Source organism: Phallusia mammillata, chromosome 8, assembly GCF_965637545.1.
Source record: "Phallusia mammillata chromosome 8, kaPhaMamm4.hap1.1, whole genome shotgun sequence".
In the NCBI taxonomy this organism is placed as follows: Eukaryota; Metazoa; Chordata; class Ascidiacea; order Phlebobranchia; family Ascidiidae; genus Phallusia; species Phallusia mammillata.
The window spans coordinates 4845862-4873392 of NC_137259.1; the positions used below are offsets into that span (position 1 = coordinate 4845862).

The 27531-nt window shown below is 35.3% G+C and overlaps 2 protein-coding genes across 2 annotated transcripts; one reads left to right on the top strand and one right to left on the bottom strand.

The window, feature by feature from the left end:
• Window positions 1–444: 444 nt before the first annotated feature.
• On the bottom strand, window positions 445–16929 carry LOC145205167 (gamma-aminobutyric acid receptor subunit beta-3-like). Its single transcript, XM_080077826.1, has 11 exons — window positions 16758–16929; window positions 16440–16552; window positions 13389–13456; window positions 12737–12847; window positions 8168–8277; window positions 7678–7760; window positions 6762–6890; window positions 3789–3941; window positions 2698–2918; window positions 1536–1748; window positions 445–1079 (listed from the first exon to the last, which is right to left on the bottom strand). The coding sequence occupies exons 1-11, from the start codon at window positions 16802–16804 to the stop codon at window positions 849–851; spliced, it is 1479 nt and encodes a 492-aa protein (XP_079933952.1). The 5' UTR covers window positions 16805–16929; the 3' UTR covers window positions 445–848.
• A 1718-nt stretch (window positions 16930–18647) lies between these two features.
• LOC145204268 (gamma-aminobutyric acid receptor subunit alpha-6-like) lies at window positions 18648–27515 on the top strand. Its single transcript, XM_080076752.1, has 13 exons — window positions 18648–18761; window positions 19997–20151; window positions 20902–21001; window positions 22165–22362; window positions 22509–22605; window positions 23032–23164; window positions 23543–23646; window positions 24404–24452; window positions 24547–24690; window positions 25008–25101; window positions 25282–25421; window positions 26043–26161; window positions 26770–27515. The coding sequence occupies exons 1-13, from the start codon at window positions 18670–18672 to the stop codon at window positions 26899–26901; spliced, it is 1557 nt and encodes a 518-aa protein (XP_079932878.1). The 5' UTR covers window positions 18648–18669; the 3' UTR covers window positions 26902–27515.
• Window positions 27516–27531: the final 16 nt, after the last annotated feature.

A 27531-nucleotide genomic window follows, 5' to 3' on the forward strand; every position in this document is an offset into this window, starting at 1 on the left:
TCTTGTCACTTTATATACGTAATAAACCACTCTATATAAATGTCTCAACTGAAAAACTTTGTCATAATACGAGAGATGATTTATTGTAGAAAAACAACCCAGTGACCCAGTGAAACTTTGTCTCTCGTTTCATATTATATAGCCATCTTATATCGCAGTTTTTATAGATTTTATAAAAATTCTACAACTATAAGACAAATATAACATCATTCTTCGGCCAACAATTAAATCCTAACTCCTGACGACCGATTATTGCACTTATTATTAACTTGCAGTCTGCTATCAAGTGCATACAATTTCAGCGAAAAACGTGCAAAACTTCTATGCACTGAAGCGGAACGGCGTACGAAACTAAATTCAGCTTAACAATGCAAATAGTCACGTGACTGGCCCGAGTTTCATCTCATGGTTTATAATCTCTTTGGGAGAAATCAGTCCTTTCGCTAGAAAAAATCCATACAAAGTAGTCATTTATTAAAGGGGCGCAAAAAATACGGTTCGCATTGAAATTTAAAATACGCCTTGATATTTTTTCTAGTTTATTTTGTAACGAAATCCAGTAAACAGTTCATAACAATGTAAAAAATTATCTGGTAATTTTTTTTCGACCAACGGAAGCAAAAGGTAGGTGAATAATAATTCATCAGAAAAACATCAGGGTGGTAGAGAAATATTTCATAGAAATGAAAATTTGTGTACACTTCACATCATGTAGCGACGGCATATATCTGGTATGTTTGAAGATAAACTGGAACAACCAGCATTTTTGGCCACTAGGTGACGACGATGAGTTCACGATCCCGCTGCTTTTTGATTTCGCTCAAAACGCCATCTTCAGTTCGCGGAAATCAAAAAAAGTTGTAAAATGTCCAGTAGACAAAATTGAAGATGGCAAAAGAGGCAGGAAAGGCAATGCGAGCTACTTTGTCTATTATACTGACATCCCGTATTGCTGGGACTTTCAGGGTTGAAATGGTCCGTCTTGCTCGTGCACTCAGACCGTACGATTTCCCCACACTTTTGGCATCTGCATTTCCTCGCCTTCTTGATGTTAGGTTGGACAAACGACGGCCTTTACCCTGAAATGTCAAACATAAAAGAATGATTCGACTTTTGGTAGACAATCTTATGTCGAAGAATTCTTCGTAAGTGGGTATTTTTTTCGCCTAGACATTAGGGATTGTATGTTGTACTTATTGCAGCCCACGCGTACTGTAACTTAACACACAGAGTGTTAGAATACAACGCATACTTGTTAAAGATAAGTGCCTTATTCATAGACTCAATTGAGACTTTGGACTAAAAACTATAGTAAGTTAAGGTAAATTGTTAGGTTTAGTTATTGCAAAATAATAAGTTTTCAAATTCAGTAATTTTGGCAATTTCGTAATTAATCCTTCGACAACAACATGCAAAAATTGCAGTTTAAAAACTAAACCAAGTACAGAAAAACAGAAAAAAACACCATTGTATAAAGTGCCAAATTACAGGAAAACAAAAGGAATGAAGAGCAAATTCACAAACACAGCCCTAACCTGAGTTCGCAGGCTGACTTGTCGCCGTCTCGCAACATTATTATGGGTTAGTCGTGGTGAAATGGCTACTCCTGGCATTGCCAGCCCTCCAGGTGAGTGTATTACAACGCCACGTGGCTGAGAGTTGTGAGGTGACTCTGGGTAGTTGTTCACCTCGTTGACATTGGTACTGAACTGGGCACTAAAATTTGCTGTTTTCTCCTTTTCTTCTTCCTGCAAACAAGTGTAGCGAAATTTTGTTTGCTTGTTGGTTTTTGTCACCGTTACTTTATTGTTTTCATTCTTTTTCGTTGTGGCACCTTGGTTACGTCTGTGTTGTGGCACCCTCGCTGCTTTGTAAAGCTTTGATTGCGCCGGAATGTGCCTTCCTGTTCCGCATGCCTTTAATAGGGCGTCGCTAGTCGACGATATTGCTTTTTCTCTGGGCGCCGTGAAACGCGGTGATGTTGGTGTTGGGTTGCCACGTGCCCGGTGTAACGTTGTGTTTTTACATTGTTTTAAGTATAAGTCTGCGCCCATAAGCTAAACCAGTTTGCTGGAGTAGTTGACTTCAGTGGTGAGCCGTTATTGCAGGGTTCTGGACCCGTTACGAATTAAGTAAGCAGGCTTGGTGCATGAGACCAATTTATCAGGCCTGCCGATATATATCGGTAACACAAGCTTTTTGTTAAAATCATTAAATAGGACATTGGATTTTTCCATCGAACTAAAGTTTAGTTTACTAAACAAAAGAAAAACAAGCATTGTTCATGTCGAAATCAATACAGTTATTCAAATTAAAAAAATATTTAGGGCATAGATGGCGTCACTGGTTAAGATGGGGTTGGGTTTCTCCCCATAGAGAACACAGCAAAAAACTTAGGTACTTTTTAGGGTTTTGCAATCATATTGATTTTATGAAGAAGGTTGTTTTAACGATATCTCTAAAAATCTTTACGTAATCTTCAAAAGGTCCAAGGTCCTACGGTTTTTGCGTCATGGCAAGTAAATATTTACAATCATAACTAGAAAACATTACTCAGTATCTGTTTGCGGCGTTTCGTGTATTTTTATCGCGATATTTTCTTTTTGCCAAGTGAAAGAATTTTTACTCACGTGTACGAAAAAAACTGTAAAGACCAAAACATTGCTCTTCAATTTTATCCAGCAATTTTTCATTTACCTCAAGAGCATCCACTAGTCTTTGTCGCAGCCTCTTTCTTGTCAGTCTTGCGATATTTCCATAATAAGTGCAATTCACCATAGCGTATTCCAACAGAGCAAGAAACACAAACACGAAGCAGCAAATGAGATAAACGTCTAAAGCTTTAATATCCGGAATCTTGGGCAAAGATTGTCTTACATTGGTGCTGATCGTTGTAATGGTCAGAACAGTGGTAATTCCTGGAATACAATATATTTATTTAACAAAGTAGATTTTAAAGGGAGATTAAAGGCAATGCCAAGAAAAGGTTTTAACCAACAAAAGTGTTTTCGTAACTCGAAAAAATTCGGCCCTTTTTATGTATTCAAGTTTTTGTGAATTACTTTCCTAGATTACAATCTACAAAGTCGAGTTATTTTACCATTTTTTTAGGGGATATCTGACTTCGTCTAAGAAACACTGAAAGTTGGACCGAATCCAGGTTGATAACCATTAAATTAGGGATAGTCTATGTAAAGTTACCGAGTTTTTTTCTTACTTTGCCGTTGATACAAAAACAAAACATTTAGAATAAGGTCGCTTGATAACTTGTCAAAAATAAAACATATTTTTAAAAACGTTGCAAACTGGTTGTTTCGTTGGTGTGATTTCTCTTAAATTTGTAAACAGTTCGTATTTAGTGTTTTGTCTAGTACAGTGGTTCTCAAACTTTTTTTGTTGCGACGCCTCTGGAAATGTTTTCTGGACTTACGACGCACCAGCAAATATAAGTTAATAAGGAAACTTATTATTAAAGTTGTGTTTATTGATACAACAAAAAAAAGTCACGAAACGAATATTCTGCGACGCCCTTGGAAAATTGAAACGAAGCACCAGGGCGTCGCGACGCACAGTTTGAGAACTACTGGTCTAGTAAATTAACTGCTCTTAATTTACTTTTATCTTAAATGAATTACTAACAATTATATTACAAATACAAGTTTCGAAATTTGGTCATTCTAGCTAAAATTTAATAAAAAACAAATATGAAAGTAAAACGCAAAAAAGTAAACACAGTCTGCACTTTGAAATACAGAATGGAAAAAATAAATAAAATGTATATGACTTACCTAGTGAAACCCTCGCGGCCGTTGCTTCGTGATTTATCCAAAACGAAACCCAGCTGAGTATGGTAATAAGTGAACAGGGCAGGTAGGTTTGCAGAATGAAGAATCCGATATTTCTCTTTAAACGGAAACTCAAAGAAACGCGAGGATATGAACCTGTAACCACAACACAACACCAGTTTAACACAATGTGACACAAAGCAAAGGTCGATTTTAACAACTGTGAAATTGTATGATCTCCAATGTGTTTGGTAACGATGCTTAAATTTGTAATGTATTGAAAATCATAGCAATTGTTGAAACGGTGACCAAAATGGCTTTCAATATATTCAAACTCTCTGACAGTGTTGTTTAGCTCTTGTAGGGGTGCAAAATTCGTTGGTGGGTTAACACAGTGTAGTAAGCAGGCCTGAAATTGGGGAAACGTAAAAGCATAGCCCCGAAACCCGCCTTGAACCCAAAAGTTTATGTAATAAAGATCAAATCGGACCCAAAAGTTAGATTTACTAGGGTAAACTTGGGTCATCAATATGCGAAGTTGGACCCAAACCAAGCACGTTATATTCAAATCGAAGTCCCAACCTGATCCAAAAAAATCGGCTTTATTTGCAATCTGGTTAACAAATCGTTTTGTTGTTTAAATCTAATAAGCAAGGATAAGTCTGCAAATCGCGTTAAAAAGTCTGAATTATGTCAAACATACAGTTAAGTCAAAGTTGTTAGTCGGTCGATAGTAACTAAAGTTGATATGAATTTTGTACACGTGTAAAAAAACACATTGAATTTTATGCTATTTTATTGGAATGTTACTCTTGTCGTGGCTTGAATTTTGTTTCAAAAAAATCATTTCACATTACCTCAAAGTAAAAATATTGACCTTTACCCTAAAAAATCGTAACATATTTGGTGAGCGATCTGTTAATGCCCTGGATACATCAATTGTTTGGGCGAGTAAAAGGTTAATCGGGCTTAATCCTTTAAAAGGAATGATGTAGGGATTATGTGATATTCAAAAAGCATGTAATCCCACATCAAACATTTTAACCTTAAGAAAAGATGCATTGGCGTGCCTCAAGAATTCGCCTGTTTTGTGTGTGCATGTTTTATAAAGCCATAAATTTGCAAGGCCTGACCATTTTCAAGCTATAAGAACTTTGCATTTGAAGATATGTCATTATCCCGATGAAGGCGTCTCGTATGTGACGTCAAAACATCGGTTGTTTATAATATTTTGTTACAAATTGCTGGAAGAGCAATACCTGTCTAGGTTAAGCTTACTTACTTCACATATATTTCGACACGCAAATGCTAAAACTGATTCAAACGACAAACCAAAATTAGATTTTTTGAAGCAAAACGAAAAAACAAAACAAAACGCTCGTTTGGGTATTTGACGTTCGAAAACAGGCCATAATTTGCTCATATTAATAAATCGCCTTTTTTCAAAGATTTTTTTAACAAAATCGTAATTGATCTTTCCTTGATTCAGTGATACTCGCCATTAAAAATAAAAACATTCAACCAGAATAAACATGAAATGTGAAATTTAATGCGCTACCTTAGCTTGCTTCCAATATTTGTCACTTAAATACGATGTTATACGTTTTAAACGGACAAGCGCATTATTACCCCCTTTGCATCAAATTTTGAGTTCTTAATCTTTTTTGTCCTTTTTGCAGTTTTGTAAAAAACATATTTTTTAACACACTGATTAAAAACATGCACAAAAATTTGCATTATAAAATTCAATGCGAACTCTCGTAAAAATACCACGAAATTGGCTAATGCAACAGTGTAACCCCATTACTATTACAAAGTGATGTTTTCCGGGAACCCAAGGTTGGAAGTTTTCCTGACGTAATACAAGTTCAATTAAAAGCTTATATTCGATAACGGAAGTTCATTGGACGTTCCGGTTTTCGGCTGAAATCCGTTAAACACAGTTCGACCGTACCAACGTCAGACAGGACCTAATCATGTTCTTCACGGTTTTCATGAAAAGCGAACATTTCAAAATGTCAATACATTTGGGTATTACAACGGATATTCCCATTAAATCGATTTAAAATACTGTGAACAATCTTGACATTTGGTTGGGATTGCAAAACCTATTTAACACACCGTTCAAAAACCATCTGATTTACCCTGGCGGATGTCAAATCACAATTCACATCAAAACGTATTGATTTCAGACGCGTTATTATACAACAGTGTGTTCCAGCTTCAACAATAATAACATGTGGAGTTTGGAAGCGGTCATACGACAAAAGTTTAACTTAAACGGGCTTGATTGGTTTGTTTGACGCTTTCCTTCATTTGTGCCACAATTTTATCAAGTTTGGGGAACAATCGGGGCTTTATTTACAAAAAATCTGGTTCGGTCCGGGTTTAGGGCTTGCACTTTTAGGTATATAGGTCGGGATATTCATGCCTTATTTTTAGGCCTGCATCTCTTACGTTAAGTACAAGAACGATGTTTCCATTGACTGACGAGTAAAGCTAACGAAAACGAATTAGCTAATGGTTATTAACCCACACATAGATTAATAAAGATTCGATACAATAATGTCCCAACAAACGTAAAACAGCATTTTCAAATTAAACAATCAAACCCAGTGTTGTAAGTTGGGCCGGGTTCGGGCTTCTTAAAACAAACGGGCTTCAGGCCTGACCTCACACTCTGTGTCAGTATCTTTTTGAATATTTACTAGTCTAAGTAGCCAGTTGCTGGACCTGACCTAATGTCAAATAGCCCTAAAACGCCTTGTTCAAGACCAATTGTCTATTATTGTTTATTGTGTTTGTTGACTTTGTCTTTTATGAGGCTTCAATATACAGACTGCCAATCAAACCCTAAACGGGCTTCTCAAAAACGATTCGGGTTCAGGCCGGGTTTCGGGCTCCAATTTCAGGTCCGTTTACAACTCTGATCAAACCACTATTGTCACTAAGGTAATCAAGTACAACAATCCAAACCTGTTGCAAACGTCTTGTTCTTGATGAGCAACTTGTGATCCATAACTTGGAACTGCGCCAATTTCAGGTTCGTAATTCCAGTGACAGCTCCGAGCATGTAAAAGCTGATATCTGACGTCGTGTAACCATCTGGATGACAACGTATGACGTAATTGTAACGCAAATGTATTCCCCAAAGATTTTTAAAAAAATTAAATTTTTTGATGAATTTAACTAAAAGTGTTTTTAAAAATAGTATTGTCGGAGTTTCAAACAAAGATTATACCGTACTGTTACGTTATTTTGGATATCCGAGGTAAGATTTTATTTGAATGTTTTGAAACAAGTATTTGAAGCCAACCACGCCCATGTCACGCCTACTTTTGGAAATCTCATCGCTAATCAGCGGAAAACGAAAATAAGCGAAACTTAGCTCTACCGGGACAAGCTTTTGGAAATGTCAGGCTTAATAATTAATAAACCTGTCTAGAAGCGGTCTGTTGTCTGGCCTTATTGGAAGCATTGCGATGTAACAAAATGTATCAGTTGGAACCATTAGCGTTTATTGCTGAACCGAAGCCAAATTTTGCTGACAAGGCAGAAAATATTGTAGTAACACATGACTGACATTTAAAGGTTGTTGGCACCATTATCAAGCATGTTATGCGTTTTCTTCTTCTTTGAATTAAGTCATGTGCAAATTGTACGATGATTGATCTTGAAACAGAGTTTTGATATTTGCAAAAAAACCGGTAATTTCTAAATAAGTTGCTTTTAACCTAGCATTGGAAATTGACAAAAGAAATGTCGAAAGTTAAAAAGTGTATATATATATTGGCTTGACAGTTTATTACACAGCTGTTACGTCCAAATTGCGTAACAATTTTTTGAAAAGGTTTACACTAGAAATAGCTTTACAAGTGATTTTACAACCTACAGCTTTCAATTTCGAGGGTGCAATTCTGTTCGTCAAGCGGATATCGGCGCAAATTCATCATGCAGGCGAGATCTGTAGTTACCCTGTAAAAAAATGAAGCTTATTTTTGTGTTTGAACTTTTACAGATCATTTTGTTGCATACTGAATATTAAACTGTAGAATAACATTGCTTCGAAAATGCTGAATCACGGTTCCGATCAAACGGCCCAATGAGTTAAATTGTCATGTAATCATACGTCTTTTAAGTAACACAGCACATAAAATTAATCTTGTTTCCTAATTCGATACAATTCATCAGTTGCTCATAGTGTTATTTTCACAATAGCTAAGCGCATTTATCTTTCAACAACTTCGTTTCTGATTCCCATTTCAAAATCTTGGCACTAAAGAGATTTTATCTTACAGAGTCCCTTGCAATAACAAAATGGCACAGCAGAGCTTTCCTGCCAAATCAATGTTGCAAACAAGATGACACATATGTTTACAAACCTTAATCCATAAAATACAGTCCCATCAGGATTAATCCGTAACATTCTGTTTTTGCGTGTGATGGTGTGAATGTAAGATTTCTTGTCGTTGACGAAATAAGTGTCAGGCACCTAAAAAAAGGAAAAGTAATATATTCTGCAAAAAGAAAAATGAATAGTTTTGATATAGGAAGAAAAAGATTGGAATTAAATACAGTTACGTTTCAATACGTGTAAATAACATTTTTTCCCCTCTTTTTGAATCACTCATATTTGTTTCACAAAAAATACTCTACAATTAACATTTATTTTGTCAAAAAGACTCCAAGAATCACAAGCAACAAAGTAACCGTAAACCACCGGCCAAAAACGTTCACTTATACTGTCAAAACGGGTTACCTACACGACAAGGAGATATGGATACATTAAAACGACCAAGTCTAGAGTTATATAACATGCTATCGTAGAAGGGGGTGGATAATTATCCATAATGTATGAGATGACATGAGGTGAAAGGTTTAAGGGGCCAAATGCATGACATAACTCTCTAAGCACGGAAGGTCGATTTAGTCGCAAAATATGCCATGTTTTGGCTTGGTGTGGAAAATGTACTCATACCAAACAATAAATATCAATCCACATGGAACGCAGCGTCAACCAGTCTTAACTGTTTATGACGTCACCATCTGTATATTATTACGTATTATGTTGCTTGTTTATTTGTTTGTTTTACTATTTGTAAGTCTGATGCGTATAGCTAACTTGGTCTTGAACATATGTTTCCAATCAAAAATATATATATATATATATACTCAGACCAGTTTTTAAAGTCAAATGTATAGAAAAAAGTGTTTTAGTCTGATCACAACCGCCAGTACATATGTTTTAACACACACATATTCACGGCAGCCTAAATTCGTAGCGGCAGCCTAAGGTTGTACACCTTTTTATTAATCTAACTAACATGATGCAAACACATTAACTTGTAACTAGTATTTGAAAACAATTTATTTTCGCATGCCAGTTTCACATGATGCTAACGGGATTTTCAAAGCCAACTAAATGGTCAATATCAGCCCTTAAAATCTATATAATCACTTGAGACCTAATCGACAAATTCAAGTAAAATAGAATTGGTTTTCCCCGCTTTCGTGGTAACAAATCAGGAAAAAACAAATAATATGTAGAAACCTTTTGTGGTAAACCTCCAAAGGGACGAGGCTACTACAAAGGCGAGGTCGTGTTTAGTGGTGAATTATCCATTTTGAGTCCATTAGCAGGTCACAAGTAAAATATTTCGATTTCTGTTTGACTGAAATGTCATTTTGAGTGTGTTGGGTAAATACGTTATTAGATAAGCGCAATTATCAGCTGAAATCACAACGGAACCTTCTTCTTTTAGTCTTTAGTTTCTATGAGTCAAGTTTGGCATCTTTGTAAATGCCCATGCTAACAATGTCGCTCCAAATGAATTATTTCTATATTCTTGAAAGGTTTTTTTGTAAATGAACGAAATAAACACATGGGATTCAAACCCGTACGCCTTTTATAAAACGTAGACTTTCAGGAAAAGTTTTTTTAGACTTTTTAGAATGTTTTTTTTTAGACTTTTATGACAAGTTTCATCGACTTTTATGACAAGTTCATCGACTTTTATAATACGTTCATCGACTTTTATGAAACGTTTATCGACTTTTGTGAAACGTTTCATAGACTCTCATGAAATGTTTGGACTTTTTGGATTTTGGGAAACTTTTGCAGACGCTACAACACTCATTAATCTGGCACCAATAAGAGACGAGATTTGAAAAACAAATCCAAATTTGTTTTAAGGTTTCCATTTTGTCTCATCTAAACTCAACAGTTCAAGTTCAGACCTCAACCTTTGTAAATTATTGATGATATTTTCGTTCTGTCTCAAATAACAAGGTCTGTTTTCGTTTCTCTGGAATGCTTCAGTAAAACAAGCGACTTAAAAGGTAATCAATGAAAAAACACGTAAGGAAATTTTTATGTGGAATATTTTAAAAGATGTTTAAACATGCTGTACAAAAAATGAATCAACTATCTACTGGACATACAACATACTATATTTACAAGTTTGTTTTTAAACAATTTTCATCGAATAATCTGCTGTTTTGTCCACAAGTTATCGTCCAATTTAACAGTTTAAACTTTGAAACTGTTTAATCATTATTATTGCATGTTTTCAACGCTGATTTTTAATTAGGTACCTTATTAGTATCTCGCTAAAGATAATGTGGTCGTTTATTAAACTTATAATCTAAATACAAACTTTAAGGAAAGGTTTATTTCATTACAAGTGATCGACCCTTATTAAATAATACTTTAACGGTAAACTGTGATCTTTAAATCCCAAACATGTTAATTTTAGGGTTTATTTTATAAAAACAAAAATTATGTGCACATTTGTAATAGGACTTTAGGCAGGAAAACTCGTTTTGGGTCAAAATAAATAAATAAATATTTAAGCCGCACTTTATTCGCTGCGTGTTAAAGACAAAATATTGGTTTTTAGGAAGTTAGTAAGAAGATTTTTATGATTAGGAACTTTAGCCACATTCAGACAACTCATTTCCCCCCAAAAAAAATCAAGTGAAAAAATCGAAGGTGGACTATGCATAACATTATTCCAGAAAAGTTGTTGCAATTAATCTCTAGTCGGTTTAGGATCAAAAATCGAACTGAGAAGTTTCAAACTTGTCAGCTCATTTGTCTTCGCTCGCCACTGGTCGGAATGAATCCGCCGGCGATAATTTAAACGCAATTACTCCACGTCGTCTTGTCGTGAACTGCGAGGATGAACGAGCGATCGATATTTTTCCGCGGGGAAATCGATTTCGTGCGGCGGCGGCGCGCTTTGGGGATTACCGAACTACGTTGATGTCCCTGTTAAGCATTTGGCCTTGCTTGTCACCTTGACTTTTTGCAAGAAAATGCTTTTAATTCGCGACAGAAGCAACCCAGTCGAACTCCTAGTTCGTGTATTTAGGGGACTGTGGGTTGTAATCAATATGCTTAGTAGGAACCCGATTTGTTTTATTATCAATGATGGAAGTAGCCAAAATTATTTGTTTACAATTGAGGCAAACTGTATAATTTGAAGGAGAATATGGTTTGTATCATTAAGTATATAAAACCTAGCTGAAACAAAACTAGTCCTTTTTTGAACGGACACAAACTATATATCGTTCTCTACTAGGACGGAAAGAACTTAAACGCCGTTCCGGAAAAAGAATGATCGCCGTAACAGAGTTTCATTGAGCTTCTTAATACAAAGGTGTCACAATTATCATCTTTATCCAAAATCTAATATAATACGTATACCTAGTAATTTTCGCATTTTCTTGAACATTTCTATGTTTATTTCTGGGACTCTGTTACAATGTAGAATAGGACTTTGCTTAATATAATAGCATTATCATTTGCCGAAACGTATGATTAATAAAGCATGTCTCTTTTAAGTTTGGGCTGTTATTTTCCTTATTAAACTTATAAACTGATCCGTGTATAGTGTTCCAAATTTTTCGACGCTTTTAGCAAATACCGGGTCGTTCCACTAAGAGAACTATTCATCTTTCATCACTGTATATAAAAACCGCCGACCCTTTTTTCTCTCCTACTTGCCATAAGGACGGTATGATTTAAACCAAACCCAAACGTATGCAACGTTTTGACGCACGCCTCTACGTCAAAAGACGAATTCCGTTCTTTAATTACTAGCGCTCGAAATTCGATCAAGGATGGTTGTTTAGGAACCGAAGAATCGATGAGACGTATTCGATTAGGGAAATCGCCAAGGCCCGACAGGCTTAACTGGATTGTCAGTTAATTTGGTTCCGCTTTGAGCAGGACCCCGAAATCGTTACCGTCTGTCGCGCCCCGTTTCATCGATGCAACGCTTGTGACAAATTAACAGCGCTCGACCTGGTGTTACATCACAATGGTGAAATCACGGTCAACGCATTTTGTGGTGTTAACGCTTCGAAGATTACTTGTTGGACAAGCGACGGCACTGGACACTTTACACAATGTCGAATTGAATAAATCAATGCCAAACCTTTTAAGAAAACTTTGGCTTTCGCCACAACGCGCGTGACGTCACTAGGAAATCTCTCTCTGGCGCATTATTGTGACGTCACATTTCAATACAGCGTTTTAGTAACGTGACCCTAGTAGCTATTAATAAAAAGATAGGTCAAATCGTCCAAAGTTACGTAAACCTTTCAAAAAGTTTGCCATTCAGCCACTCAAAAACAACTCGTCGACCATGTACTTTGGTCAGCCGTTTTAAAACACTTTTAAGTTGGTCCGTATGTGTTAACCACTCGGTCATGTACATCGGGTCAATTTTGCACAACTACAGATATCTATTTATCATGCTTGTAAATCTGAAGTAGCTTGAAGCATTTGTTCTTGACTTAATCGCGACAGCATACTTCAAAATAAACAGTACAACGAAAATAAACAGTCTTTTGAAAATATGAAACCCATATAGAATGACCAGAAACGATCAATGCAAACTTATTGTTACTAAACTTGAAACTAAACCAGCTTGAACGCCACTCACCCATATTTTGTCCACGACATTATTATCCAAAGTCAAGTTCATTGGGATTCCAGTGAAGGCCAAACGGCTGTCAAGCCATTGCTGATGGAAGTATAACGTCAAGGTATAATCCTAAACAAATGATCCGTTTAAAAAATCTAAAATTGGTCCTTAAAATCATCATTTTAAAAAATCAAAGAGACATTGCAGTATGATTATTTTTCAAAAAATGTTGATTTTTGCTTTTCCTTTTTGATCCCCTTGTAACAAAAAAATTTTCTTTGTGTTTTGGAGAGTTTGTACGTGCTTTGGAAGCTAGGTTTGGTAATGTGTATAGTTTATGCTATAGTCTGTATGTGATTTACAAACATTTCAAAAAGAACCGGCGATGACCAGGTTATGGCAAAATATTTTTCAGATTTATATTAGCTCGTTTGTACTTGTATTTTAAAAAGACAAAGCAAATCGTGTATGCGTATTTTTTATGTCAGTGTATACTAATGATACGAGTTTACTATTTAAAGGTTTTGATGTATTTTTGACAATTTTATTGCGCTTTGAACATACGCTTTGCAAAACAGTTGTGGGTATTATTGGGGTCAAAAAGTAGGTCTTGAAGATGTTTTACTTTATTGAATCATGGCTTGATTAAATGTTTTTTTCATCAACTTACCATGTTAACTTCTGAAACCTTGTCGATGCTTGCTACTTCGATGCTCATGCCCACTGATAGAGGGTCAGCTAAAAAAGAAAGACAAAAAATTAATTGTGTACTTCATTTACTAACTTTCCTTAATTACTTGAAACGCAGTAAAAGACTTATCTAGTTTTAACCCCGCGCAGCTATAATCGCTCGCTAAGCCCTATATCACTGGTCGCAACCATCAAACAATAGAATATCGATTTGAAACTCGCAAAGTGCAAATTCGGGTAAAACGCCACCACAGGTTAGGTGATGATACACAATAGGTAAAGTTAAAGATTTTTTTTCAGTTTTTCCAACTCATATATCACGTCTTAATCTTCTTGCGGTTTAATTTTTTTTCTAATGAGTTGATAAGTCCTTGCCCCACGATGGCTTGTCAAATCCCATCAGCGCAAATTTAATTTACGAATTAAATACGCAAAGTTAATCACGTCAACCAAAGGCTCTAAAAAACAATCAGCTATGATTGATGTAGACAAGGTCTATAACCAAGAAATCGTTTTGGTCTTTGTTATTCCTATATTGTTGTAGCAACAAGAAAATTATTGTTAAAACGTTCAAAAATATTTGTTTGAACAGTTATTTCTTTTCAGATTTCGCAATCAAGTTGATCCCATGGTAAAACAGTTTATTTGCCTTTGGTAGCCATTTGTCTCACAGAATTATGTGAAAATTTAATCTTCCAGTGAAAAAATGAAGATTGTGGGGAATACGGTATTTCTTGCAGTTTAAGGGATATTATGTGTTTCTGGACGGGCTAATTATGCTTTGTTGCTTTAACCAACAGCACCATTACCAATAAAATCATCTTTTTTGGGTAGATACAATTATGTGCCTAAAGACGTGCATTTAAACATACGAATTGACAGTCGACTTATTTTGAGTACAACGTGTTTAGGAAAAGAAAAAAAACACTGCCGAAAAACCTTGGTTTTGCCCAGCGGTGAACAGATGCACTTTGGCCGACATAAACAGTTCGCAGACAGAACCGTATGATAGTGACACATGGGTTACAAGTGTTTTGGTGCATACTGTCGATTACCACAACGATATCGATCAAAACTTAACACCTCCAACAACATCTGCACAGACTTCAAAGAATGCGACGTCACGAACAAGCGATATCATTTGTCACTTTTCACAAAAGACCAAAAAACTAAATAAAAAAACATGTGGCATTTAAACAAAGAAATAAAAGACTTAAAAAACAGATTTGGGGGCATATTTTTTCCATTACATTAACAAACAAAAGTTGTCGATTTCTGATTTAGTTTAGACAACAACTCACTTAAAGTAGCGAAATAAATCTATAATGTTGCATTTTAAACGTCAAAAGAACGAACATAATTTTCCAATTTTAGGTACAGTTTACCAGTGTTTAAAGACTAAGAACCCGGTGAAAGTACTGCCAAATATGTAACTTACTTCAGAAAGGAACAAAAAAGTAAAAAAAAACTCCACAACAAAATTGAGGGTGCAAAAACTGTCTGTTACACGTCCTGTTCAAAATAGAAATAGAAAAACTTTTCTGTGTAGTTTTGTTGAAATGAACGAACTTTGGAGCAACGCCAGCACTGTCTGCTGGTCACCAGAAACGAAACACCAAAAAATAAGAAAATATTACTTCAACTCTCTTTAATTTTTTTCAAAAGCGAAACGTTTATGTTAAAAGAAGGTAGCAGAATCCGTTTACCGCTACCCCTCATACACTTGGGAAATAGCAGAGTGATACACAAAATCGAAATTGTCCAATCCGGCGTTAAGCCTGGGGCTTATCTTCTCCATTAGGAAGAACTGACGCCGGAATTAAGGCAAACCGAGACATCACTTCATTTTTGAGGTTAAAGTTATTACTTAATAGTTCTTTTGTGTTCATGGGGATTAAAACTAACGACGCTATCGACCATTTAAATGCGTTTTGTTGATTGTATTAAAACTGGGTTAAAAAAGTTATCTCTTGACAAAACTAAAAAAGCAAAATTATCTCTTAAACCCAACTTCCATAAACCCATACAACGGTAAAATGTGAGCTTGAGTTGAAAAAGTTCACTTATTTGCCCTAAATGTTGCAACATTTGAAAAAATAAGTTTAATCAAACCATAAAATATAAATTTAATCTTTTAATAAAATTGTATATTGTTGTTAACATTAAAAAGCCTTTTTGGCAATAAAATATATCTACCAGACAGATGTATTACAAGTCACCAAATTAAAACTACACTCATATTAAAGGGCCAAGGCGTTTAGATTAACAAGAAATTATGCATTCTATCCAGAAAAAAAGAAAACATTAATCGAACTAAAAAAATAGAAACCGTATACTTCTACTGAAACGTTTATCGAGACAGAAAACAAACCCAAGAACTGTTTTGATTTAAACCAATTTATCAACAAAATTAAACAAAAATCAGTCAACAAAATGACAAAAACGTGTTTTAAGCGATGCATGCGATAAAATTAGCCAAATAGTTATAACTTGACTGGCAAACTGCACCAAACAGGTAAAAAAATAACACGCCAACCGGTTTAAAGCGGAAAATAGTTAACTCAAAATTTTCTGTGCATATTTCCATAAATTTCTAATGGGAATATGCACATTTTTGATCACTTAGTTTTAAGATAAAGCCGTCCAAATTTATTCACAGTAGATTGCATAAAACAAAAAAAATTGTACCTGAATATTATGCCTTCTTTGAAAAAGCAAACCCACATTTCGTCATTAATTTCAATTTGTGAAATGAAAGACCTATTTTTTTGTTATTTTAGCAAAATGCCACAGTCCATAAAATATTTGAATGACGAAATCACAAAAAAAGACGAAATTCCGGTGTGTAATTCTAATAAGTTTTACATTGTACATAAATTTATGAAAACTACGACATTTTTGCGGCAAAAAGCGTTTTTGCAAATTTTGCGTGAAACAACCAAACCTAGAATAGCCAAACAACCGAGAAAAGGCTAATTGGCTTGTGACACTAGGGCTCTCTAGAGCTTACAGCACATTTTCGTTTCTGTACCTCCATATTGGGGCCGTAACCTTATGTCGTAACCTTCCCCGAGTAAGCTGTCCAACGTATGTTTGATTCTGGTTTGTAGATCGATGTCTTTGCCGCTAGTTGCTTCTCTGTTACTAGAAAACAAAATTACAAACTAAAAACTTGCTAGTTTATAAATTTGACGATGAATAAGGCTCAAAAACGCCATGTTTTTTTTTTGGATTAGGGTTTAAGCCATCCAGCATGAAATGCAACTGCGATCAATAGATCCGTATTCTATGATAACAAATCTACGAATGCAATAAAATCGATCAGTGTAGCTATCAAATACATGCTTACCTTAGAACTGGAAGCACCAACATCATAAAGGCTACCAAGCCCAACATCTTTCTACGGCGTACAGCAATAAATGCGCAGATCAAGTGAGACAAAAAGCAAATTTCAAATTTGTTAAAGCTACCAATACACTAAAGTTATGTCAATCCAAATCAATGTAAATTTTAATGTACCTGGAATGCATTTCACCACATTAAAAAAGTTATCCAAAAAATTGTTACAGAATGTGTAGGAGCAACGGTAAATGCAATTTAAACACATACAATTTTAATTTAAACACATAAAAGTACATGAGAAGACAAAAGAACGGACAAACTCTATACAAAGGTATTAACAGCTTATTTCGCAGAGAATGTACGTTACACCCCATTAAGTTATTGCAAAAGTGTTGTTTTGTGTGGTCAGCTGTATTACACAATAATCGTCTTTTGACTCACGTAGCTTGCATTGTTACTTTGTTACGCAGGTTATTTTCACCACAGCCAGTCAACAGGTCTGTCTCAGTGTCTATAATCAACGCTTTGCACATTGCATAATTTAAAAGCGGTGTCTGCCCTTTGTTTGGCTTTCTCCAAGCTAATGATCATATGTTGGAACTATTTTAACAGACAAAACTTGTATGTATGCAATGAGAATGATGTATTTTATAAGCGCACAACCTTTTGACATTTCAAACCAAACTTCAACTACCATTTTGTACCCTTTTTCTCACACAAAGCTCTTTGCAAACATTTTTATAAAACATTAGCTGTTTAAACCAGTGGCTTGCACAGAACAAGCTCCTTGAGGCAAATTTCGACAAGCACTGAGTTTAACTGGTACTGATAATAATGATAACAATCAAGCATTGTTTCTTTCTCAGTCAACCAAAAATCACAATTCGTTGACTTATTTTAAAGAACAGTTTCATTATTGCAGTTTCCAACTCAATCTGGATCAAACAGCACATTTAAATTGAAGTCTAAATTTCATTTTGACCAATCCTGACAATCTACCACCTACAGTCACCAAAAACCTGCTGTTCTACCTTTTAAACAACTGTACCTTATTCAGCGCTTGACTTGCAACAGAACTTTCAAGGCTGCATACCGTACAACGCTGTTCTAAGTCTGTTACCAATAAATGTAATTTTCTTGTCTTCGTTGCGTTTCTCTCTGATATTGATCGACTGGCAGATGCCAAGCAAGTGAAGAAGCTTGCTTCTACCTTCAGAACAGGCTCTTGACGGTCGTTGGCAAATCATTGTACCACAGATGTGTTCAGGTCTTGAGACTGCTGTTCGTTAGCCAGTATGCAGTAGCATTTTGTGTGTTCTGCACGCTTTTTTACTGCAAGGGTTATTTTGTACAGTGGCGTTGCGGTTTAAATGTGAATGTTTTTGAATGGTTGGAGCGTTAAGTAATGTTTGCTCGTTTATTGTTGCATTTGAATTGTTGTCACGATGTTGTATTAAGATAAAATAGCGATTTGAACAGAAAACATTCAACGGTTTTGTGATAGGTATTTTAGAGTTAGACTATGTCTGTTTTATGAAATGCTTTTATAATTATTAGAACAGTACAAACTAAAACACACATTTTTGAAAGCGTTTTATTTTAGAAAGTTATAGAAAGCTGATTTTTGAGTTGTTTTCCTTTGTGTAGATGTGCAAACGAAAACAAAACTTACAAAAGCCTGTAAACTATTGGTTGATGATGTTTTGAGCAATGTAAAAACTACAAGTATGCAGACTGCGAGCAATAGATTGTGTGTATTCATCATTCAAAATGTAAACAAGAGCAGTTGAAAAATTAATATTTCATGCCTTTGCTGCGTTCAGTCCACAAAGGCCTAATACACGCTTCATTGCATTAAAATATTTACACATATAGTCTTTATTATATTCCCAGCAACTGTTAGGAACGAATTAACAAACATGTTTGCAGTTTTGAAATCAATGAGGACTGTTATTTTTTGTTTCGTTACAATTTTAGCGTTTTCATGCGCCATGGCTCCAAACGGACAAAGGTAAGCAGTAGACTGAAATTTGGATAGTCAACTTTATGTTAATCTCGTTTTGGTTAAAAACAGCGGACGTCGTTCTTTTCTTTTTCAATTGAGAAATTAACGTACCTCAAACAAACAGTTTGACCAAAATAAGTCAACGTTTTTTTCTTATTTTTAACAGCTAAGTTTTTGGCTAAAAAATATTTTCTTGAATCCGATTGATTTAAATATTTTTTGTACACTTTTGTTAACTATTTTCATCATAAATTGGCTTGGCATGAAAAGAAAAATCCCACTTTAAATAACACCACGGTTGCAGACCGCACAGTCGGTGCTGATCGTAAGATCAATAATTTGGTCCAAGAATAAATTGAAGTAAATTGGATCTAGCACCAGCGTATTGATTAAAAACGTGCGTGAAAATTCTTCCCATGCTGTAACTGTGTATTGTATCTCATCTGGTCTGTTTTATTTATTTACTTCACATGTATTTTTGTAGGCGATAACTGCGAAAGTTTAAACGTAGCCTATTTCTGTTGCTGTTTAAGCTTTCGTATTTAGCGAACTTGGATAACTTAAACAAAGTTGTGATATTTAGTCCACCTTTTGTACAAACTTTTGTATTTAATATAAGTACGGATAAAAAGTTTAAGCAACAATAAAAATAATAATACAAGCCAACCATTAGTAAGTAAGTAGTAAGTAATTTATTTTTGCGCTGTTTAAGCGGCAGGGTGGCGAAAGACCCTAAGGTCACCTTGTCAGCCACCCTTGATTTCAAAACAGGCAATCAAATGAATAAACAAAACAGAAAACATACAAAGGTAAGAAAATAATCACCCATCGGAAAAATTTGCCTATTTACATTTAAGCAAAGAACAAAAACGAAAAAGAGATGGATCGACAAGCAAGTGTACTACAAAATGTACATTAATTAAATTATTAAAAGACCAAATGATTTGGAACAAATTTTCTTATTTTCTAAAATTTATTTTTCTGAAACAAATTCCAAAAAATACTGAAACTTTGGCCAGTTTGCAGTTCAAACTAATGTACGTCTGACTAAAAGTGTAACTTCAATTCACATACATTGATCTACTGGTAAAAACTAATTAATGCCTAATTTAACGCGTTTAAGCGAGATAAAAAAAAACATCTTGGTGTGTTATTAGTTATTACTGCATTAGCAAATTGAGAAAAAACTATAAAATGAAACATTACAGATGTTAATGACCTATCATTTGTACATTATTCAGAACTGACACAAACATTCGTAATCGGGCCAGTTTGAGGCGGAAACAGAAAGGCGAAGAACGGACTTGTACGAGAAAAGTGTGTCCTGAAGACATCACAGAAACTATGGATACATTTCTACTCAACTACGACAACAGGATCAGGCCTGGTTTTAACGGTCAGCTGGTTTATGATGGTGTAGTGAAAAATTATAATGAATAGTGAAACATTTTGGCTGAGTACGCTGTTGATTAGTACTACCGCGTTTTTGATCACCTTAATTGAAAACACGTTGCTGTTTATTAATAGTTTGCATAAAGTTAAACTTTTAATACAAGAAGAAAACACACATATAAAATTTTGACGAGTTCCGTGCAATTAAAAAATAAATTCGGATTTGGTAAAACTTTTGAATGATGTTGTTTTCTCCTTTAAAAAAAATCACAACCAATTGCAAACCAGGACTCGTAATTAAGTTAGCAACCAACAACATCTTCAATATTAACAACATCTTCAATATTACCTTTTTTAAATTTAATATGAATTGTCACGAACCCAATGGCTTGTTGTCAGTTGTAAGACCACGTCGGTGTCAAACTTAATTAGTGGTCTGAAGAATGATCGTTCGGTTTGACACAAACCCAATGACGTTCATGTGGACCTAACGTTGCTGTTTGTAACTGTTAGACTACATGATTAAAAAAAGGTTCATCTTACACACTTTTAATATTATTTTACTCTGAAAATATATTTTCTTGCTGATATTTTTAAATGGTAAACAAAGCAACACTGTGACGTCATCATTTTAAGATTTTGACGTCACACACCAATCATGCAAATTTTCCAAACTGCTTTTAAAGAAAATTTTTCTTTAATCTCGGACTGCTTAGCCTTAGGATATGTTTTGACGCTTTTACGTATTTTACAGAGGGACCAACCAAAGTGTACAGCTACTTTTACGTAACAGGCTTTGGGCCAGCGTCCGAGCAGGATATGGAATACACGATGGACATGTTTTTCCGCCAAAAGTAAGCAAATTATTTTTTCAGCTAACATCGAGCCCTATTTTTGCCCGAAGGCCCGACAACTTTTTTTCAGTGTTTCCCAAATTTTTCAAGCACGCAGCACATCAAATAATTAATGTTCTTTCGCGGAAAATTTTGTAGAACAAAAAAAAACACAAAAAAATTGCAAAAATAATTTGCCAAAAAATAATAATTTGCAAAATTACTTAAACTTTTGATAGCAAATGAAAAACAAAACAAAAACAGAATTCTAGCGTTTCTATTCACACCCACATTTTGTCAATAACCTTAAAAAGAACAAAAGAAAAGCATTTAAATTATTTGGAATTTTCCGCAGTGCACTAATGTGCTGAAGCACTTAGTTTGGAAATCGATGTTTTGAAAACATATCTCTTCGATTTGCGAAAAAAGTTATTCGTAAATTTAAATAGAATTTAGGCAACTTTTTATTATTTTCTCTACATGTGTTTTCCATTGCAACATAGGTTTATATTCAATATGCGCAAGTACGTTGCAGAACGCATGGTAAAAATAACTTTAAATAATAAAGTAGGTCACATTTTAAAAGCATATGAGTATTTATCAAGGGAATCCAAAATAACGACGACAACAAAAATATTTTCGGAAACACTTTTTTCTTTTTGCCCGTAGACGAGATGTAAATTGTAAATTCATTAGTCATCGACGTCAGACAACGAATTGTCATTATTGCGTCATAGAGCGTATTTTCACTAGCGACCACAGACAGAATACCTACGTTTTCTGTTTCTGCAGATCTTATGCATAATTTATGTCCGTCTAAATTTGCTCCCTGAGAATAATATGTCGGGCCTTTGCTGTGTGCCAGTTTAATTTTGAACCGTAGCGGCATTTATTAATCTATATCCACGAGAAAACGTCTTCTCTGAACTATGCGGTTATGTTAATTAGAGACGAAACCAACCAAGGGATTGTTTGTTATGTTGGATTCCAATCAAATAGAATTTTGACACGCTTAAGAAAATACTCATTCAGAAAATGATGCTCTAATAGAAAAAAAATATAGGTTCGGACTGGAAAAGGCTATTTTACGCCATGATTTGGCACCTATATACCAGTATAAACCATGCCCAGCACTAGGATATTAGTTTTTGGCTTTTAGCTGTAATTGTTTTTCCATTTTCAAGATGGCGAGATGATCGTCTAGCTTTCAAGGACATGAACAAGAACATCACAGAGCTAAAGTTAAACAACAAGATGGTTCAAATGTTGTGGACACCCGATAGTTTCTTTCGAAACGGCAAGAAGTCGATTGCACACAACATAACAGTCCCAAATCGGCTACTTAGAATTGACCCTGAAGGAAACATACTTTACACAATGAGGTGAAGTTTGATAAACGTTTGTCATAACAGTGTTTCAAAAAATATTTTCAGTAAAACTACCATCGCTAATAAATCGATAAAAGTGATCAGCGATACTTATGAATTGTGTCATACATGATTTTATCGGAAAAATGCTTCATCTGTAGATTGACAATCAAAGCAAAATGCCCCATGATTTTGATTGATTTTCCCATGGATGTACATACTTGTCATCTGGTATACGGAAGCTACGGTTACACTAAAGTAAGTTTATCAACGAAAACGAGTAATAATTAACCGGTAAAACAAAAAACACATATATGTTTGTCACAACAACCCGTGAACTCCAAACTATTTGCTGCAAGGTGCCCATGATTATTTCATGATTCGCGATTTAAATAGGCTTCTGTTTCAGCTATTCGAGCGAGCTGTGCCCTATAGTGTTGCATGATCTAGAAACATGACTTAACCTTCAGACTGAAATAAGAACAAAGAGAACAACTGTAGACCGTTTGATCCCTCTCTTTAACACAAAGACGGCCGTTGAAAATTATTTCTTTTTCAGGTTCTAGGACTGGCCTAGAAAAAGTGTTTTTTTAACGATCATGTCCACACAACTGTAAACCTTTCATCCCCAATTTTAACACAAGCTCCACCCTTTAAAATTCTGGTTTTAATGCTTTTTTGAAGGATCAAGTTCAGTTTATTTGGTACGAGGACAATGATACACAGCCAGTAGATGTCCCACAATCGTCATCGAGATTGAACCAGTTTGAACTCATCAACTATACTTGGAAATCTGACGTCATTTTTACCGTATCAGGTCATACACATTATATATACAAGAGGGGTAAAAGGGCATCAAAAAATAACAGGAGCTGTTTTTTCGAACTTTAACTGTACTAGTTCATATGTTTGTTCTATAGGATTAGAAACTGCATGAAAGCAATAAAATAGAGCAATGCTTCAGATTTATTGCTAATAATTACTTATTTTACACTAGTTAACACGACCTAACTCTTGTCACCAGCTGTACTGATGAAACGTTTTAGTTCGAAACAAAGGGCACTGCCTGCAGCTTATCATTTATTGGCTTTCATGCTTTTATATTAAATCACAGATTTGTTAAAAAATGCCTTGTTAAATTTTTTGTTAATTATATTGGTCTGCTTTTTAGCTTTTCTTTTATTGTTTTCTGTAGGCGAGTATTCCGTTCTTGAAACGAAGTTCCATTTAAAACGTCAAATGGGCTATTACGTCATTCAAACTTACGTACCGTGCGTTCTTATCGTCATTTTGTCACAGGTAAATACAAACTTAGATTGTGCTTTTGCGGTCTTACGAATGTTTATGACAGTGGTTCTTAACCGGTGGGAAATTTCCCACTAGTGGGAAATTTTGATGTTTTCAAAGGGAAATTATGTTAGTCAGGAAACCAAACTCGGGCCCGAGGGTCGAATCCGGCTTTGAATTAACCGTTGAAAGTTACTTTACTAAAAATTTTCCGCAACGACATGTAAGATTGATTTAACCAAGGTTTACAAGACACATACAAATCCAAAGGCCGTTTGTTACATCACAGACAAGACTAAAACCTCCAATGACTTTGCCATTATGCACGAATAAAAGCCTTTCCTTTGTTGATTTTGAGGCAATAAATGACTAATGAAAGCAGAGGTAACCCTTCAATATTCCAAAAAGTTTTACTCTCTCACAGAAGCAATATTTAAACTAAATGAGATTGAACTAAGCCTATATGGTCCCGATCAAATCGCTTTACACATTTTTTTCATTTAAAGAATGTTTTTTGTTAACGTAGTGCACAAAACATCATTACAAACATAACAGAGCGGGAAATTGGAAGTTGATAATTGACGTTAGTGGGAAACCACACCAAAAAGGTTAAGAACCACTGGTTTATGACATCATAATGGCTCCGAGTTTTTTGTCGCCATAAACAAACATACCGATTCTATTTGAATAAGATTTTAGAGGCTGACGATGCCAGAATAGGCGTTATATATAAATATATATATATATATATGTAGAATATTGCATTTAGATTTCGTTTTGGATTAACAAGGAAGCCGTCCCTGCAAGAACTGTTTCTGGTAAGTTAAACCTGACATACTTTTTACAATTTTAGCGATATCTTGCATACAAAATAGTCGAACAGTCACTTTCTAATATATACCTATTTTAAAGGAATTATGACTGTTCTTAACTTGACAACACTAAGTATTAGCACAAGACAGTCTCTGCCCAAGGTTGCTTACGCTACTGCTCTGGATTGGTACATGGCGGTCTGTTTCGCGTTCTGCTTCGCTGCACTTATCGAGTTCGCTTCAGGTAAACAATATCGGCTGTGGATAAAATTTTACTTTGTTATATCACAGAGTTAGTTAAACCTATCACTACTATTTTGTTCGAATTATAACACGATTAACAAAAAATTCACTAGAAACAATCAGTTATTAGTTTTATACAGTAAAACACTTGGTTAATCCGGACCCGTTTGAACCCATAAATATGTCCGGATTAAGCAAAGATCCGATTAACTGATGTCAATTAGTTAAAGTTATACCACATCACAAATTATTGGTACCTCGAGTTTTGTCCGAATTAGGCAAAGATCCAGAAAAAGCAAATATGATGTTTACTTGCAGTACATTACTTTCATCTACAAGTGGAAAAGTCAAGTCAAAAAGATGACAGTTCAGAGGCCAATATGTTTCATTACTGTGCTGCGTTTCGGAAAAGGTAAAGTTTATTCATCAGTAAACATACCTACAGCTCATACGACTTCAAAAAACAAATCAACAAAAATATATTCCGTGACAATTCTTGAATTTGCCTTTTCAGACCCTACTAGGAATTCAAAAAAAATTATGTAACAAACAAATCCATATATTGAACATAATACTAGTGTTGCTTGTTTAGGCTGATAGAGATACGACGCGGTGAAGGTCATATGAAGGTGAACCTGCGCGATTTATTCAAGATGGCGTCGGGAATGCAGTTGGATCGAAAAAAAGATTTTGAATATTACCTACGTCGCTTAGCGGGTTTTATATTGCCTCGTAAGTCATAAGTTAATGAGAACCCCGGTAAAATTGTTTGTTTGTTGTACGTTACAAGGCCACAAGCAGACCTTAGGCTTTGCGCAAAGTTAGCTAATGTTTCATGCAAAGATTATGTCCAAAACATTGTTGAAAAATTATTAAAATAGACAAAATACACGGACTTCAAATTAAAAAGTCATTCCTGCCTTAGTTTATAATTTCAAATGAATAACTTTATAGTGAGAGCCCACTTTTTGAAGATAAGAAAAAAAAACGCTTCAACAATAAACCTTGTACAAATGCAACTCGTGATTTTTTCACGGTGTTCGAATCCAGGACGGTCCCGAAATGACTCTCGAGTTTTTTTATGTCTATATATATGGTTCTGGCGCGACGGACCATTCAGCCAAGTTCATGCCCTGTTTATAGAGGCGTGTGGAGATCTTTTGTGACCTCGTGTGGCCAGAATGCCTTGCATTGGCAACCACTACCTTATTGCCATGTCTTATCTGCACATTAATTATAATTAATTGATAATTATCAATATTTGGAATTGCCTCTTGTAAATAGTACACTTGTTTGGTTTTGTACCTTGAGAGATAATTTAACTTTCAATTATTTGGATGTTGTACCTTACAGGTCATTGGCTGAGTGAAATGAGTCCGAGAAAAATGGACGTGAACGCCTCGGACGTAAAACTGGCTCAGAAGCTTCTAGACGCAGCGGAAGATCAAATAAATGAAGTCACCCGATCGCAGGTTTGTTATAAGTTTCTATATGCTCCTACTTTAATGAAAATCAAAGCGTAACCAACAGAGAGTTAAATATAAAGTAGGCCTATATGATTCATTATTGAGCGGTTGCAAGCATTTTAACCAGAGAGTCGAACCGCTTGTTCAGGTTCGGTTCGGGTTCGCTTCGTTTGGTTTTTAAGGTTCTTCAGTGCGCCGTTTTGAAAAAAAATCACAAAATATAAAACCGACTGCATTTTTTACTGGTTCGGGTCCAACGCCAAACAAAATATAGGGTTCAACTTCGGTTCGGGTTTTTAGAAAATCGCAATTAGCGGTTCGGGTTTAAAGAAATTAACCGCTCAAACCGGTTCGCGGGTTCGGGTTCAGTTCCGGTTCGACTCCCTGATTTTAACAATCACATTCTGGCAATTGAGGTGTTAAAATTGTAAGTGTTTCAGCTCGTATTTTATCGTTTTCGACTACTGTTTTTATTTGACCGTTTTAAGGACAACCAAGTAATTGTCTGTACCTTATTAAGAAAGAAAGCCTCCAATACTGCTGAATGACAAACTTAAAACGCAACATCTTGAAAACAGAGTCAAATGTGTCAACTGAAACTTTTCTTTACACAGGGCGGAGTTAACCGAATCGACCGGGTTTCACGCGTCGCTTTTCCGCTGGCGTTTTTCTTTTTCAACGGCATCTACTGGTTTGTTTACCTCTCGCACCAAGCCCACGAAGTGGCGCACAGGCTCAACCCTTGAAAGATCAAGATTTGTTACTTTTTCTTATCAAGAACTCTCCGCAGCATACGGACACATGAATGCGCTTCGGTTTAGGGTGTTGTGTATTTGTGCAAAATTGTTAAGAAACGTCGATCAAAATAGAATGTTTTACTGCAAACAGAATAACTACAGGTTAACCATGAAACGAACAAGCATACTTCAGTCCTTTGCTCAAAAAGTAAAGTAATTTGGTATAGCCCAGGCTTTTTGGAGTTAGTATTTATTGGTACCCTACTGGAACCAAGGCTGTAAGTCGGGCCGGGTTTGAAGATAAAAAACGGTTCGACAGGACACGTTTGTGTAGCATTTTCACCAAATTTCCGACCTAATTCTTTCGTTTCTAATATGGTTTAAGCCAGGTTTGGGGCTCTGGCCCTTTTACAACTTAAATTGGAACACAGCAACTCAAGCTTTTGTAATTTTGTGGTTTGGTAATGACACTTCACAGGTATATATATTTGGCTAAAACCCCTGCTAGGACAGAGGTTGCAAATTTGAATCCAATCACATCAAATGCTCAATTTATTCCTGCCTGTTACTTTTCCAGGAGATGTTCCTTCATTGCAGCTAATTAATAGATTTTGGAAAAACTGCTTCTGTTTACTTTGT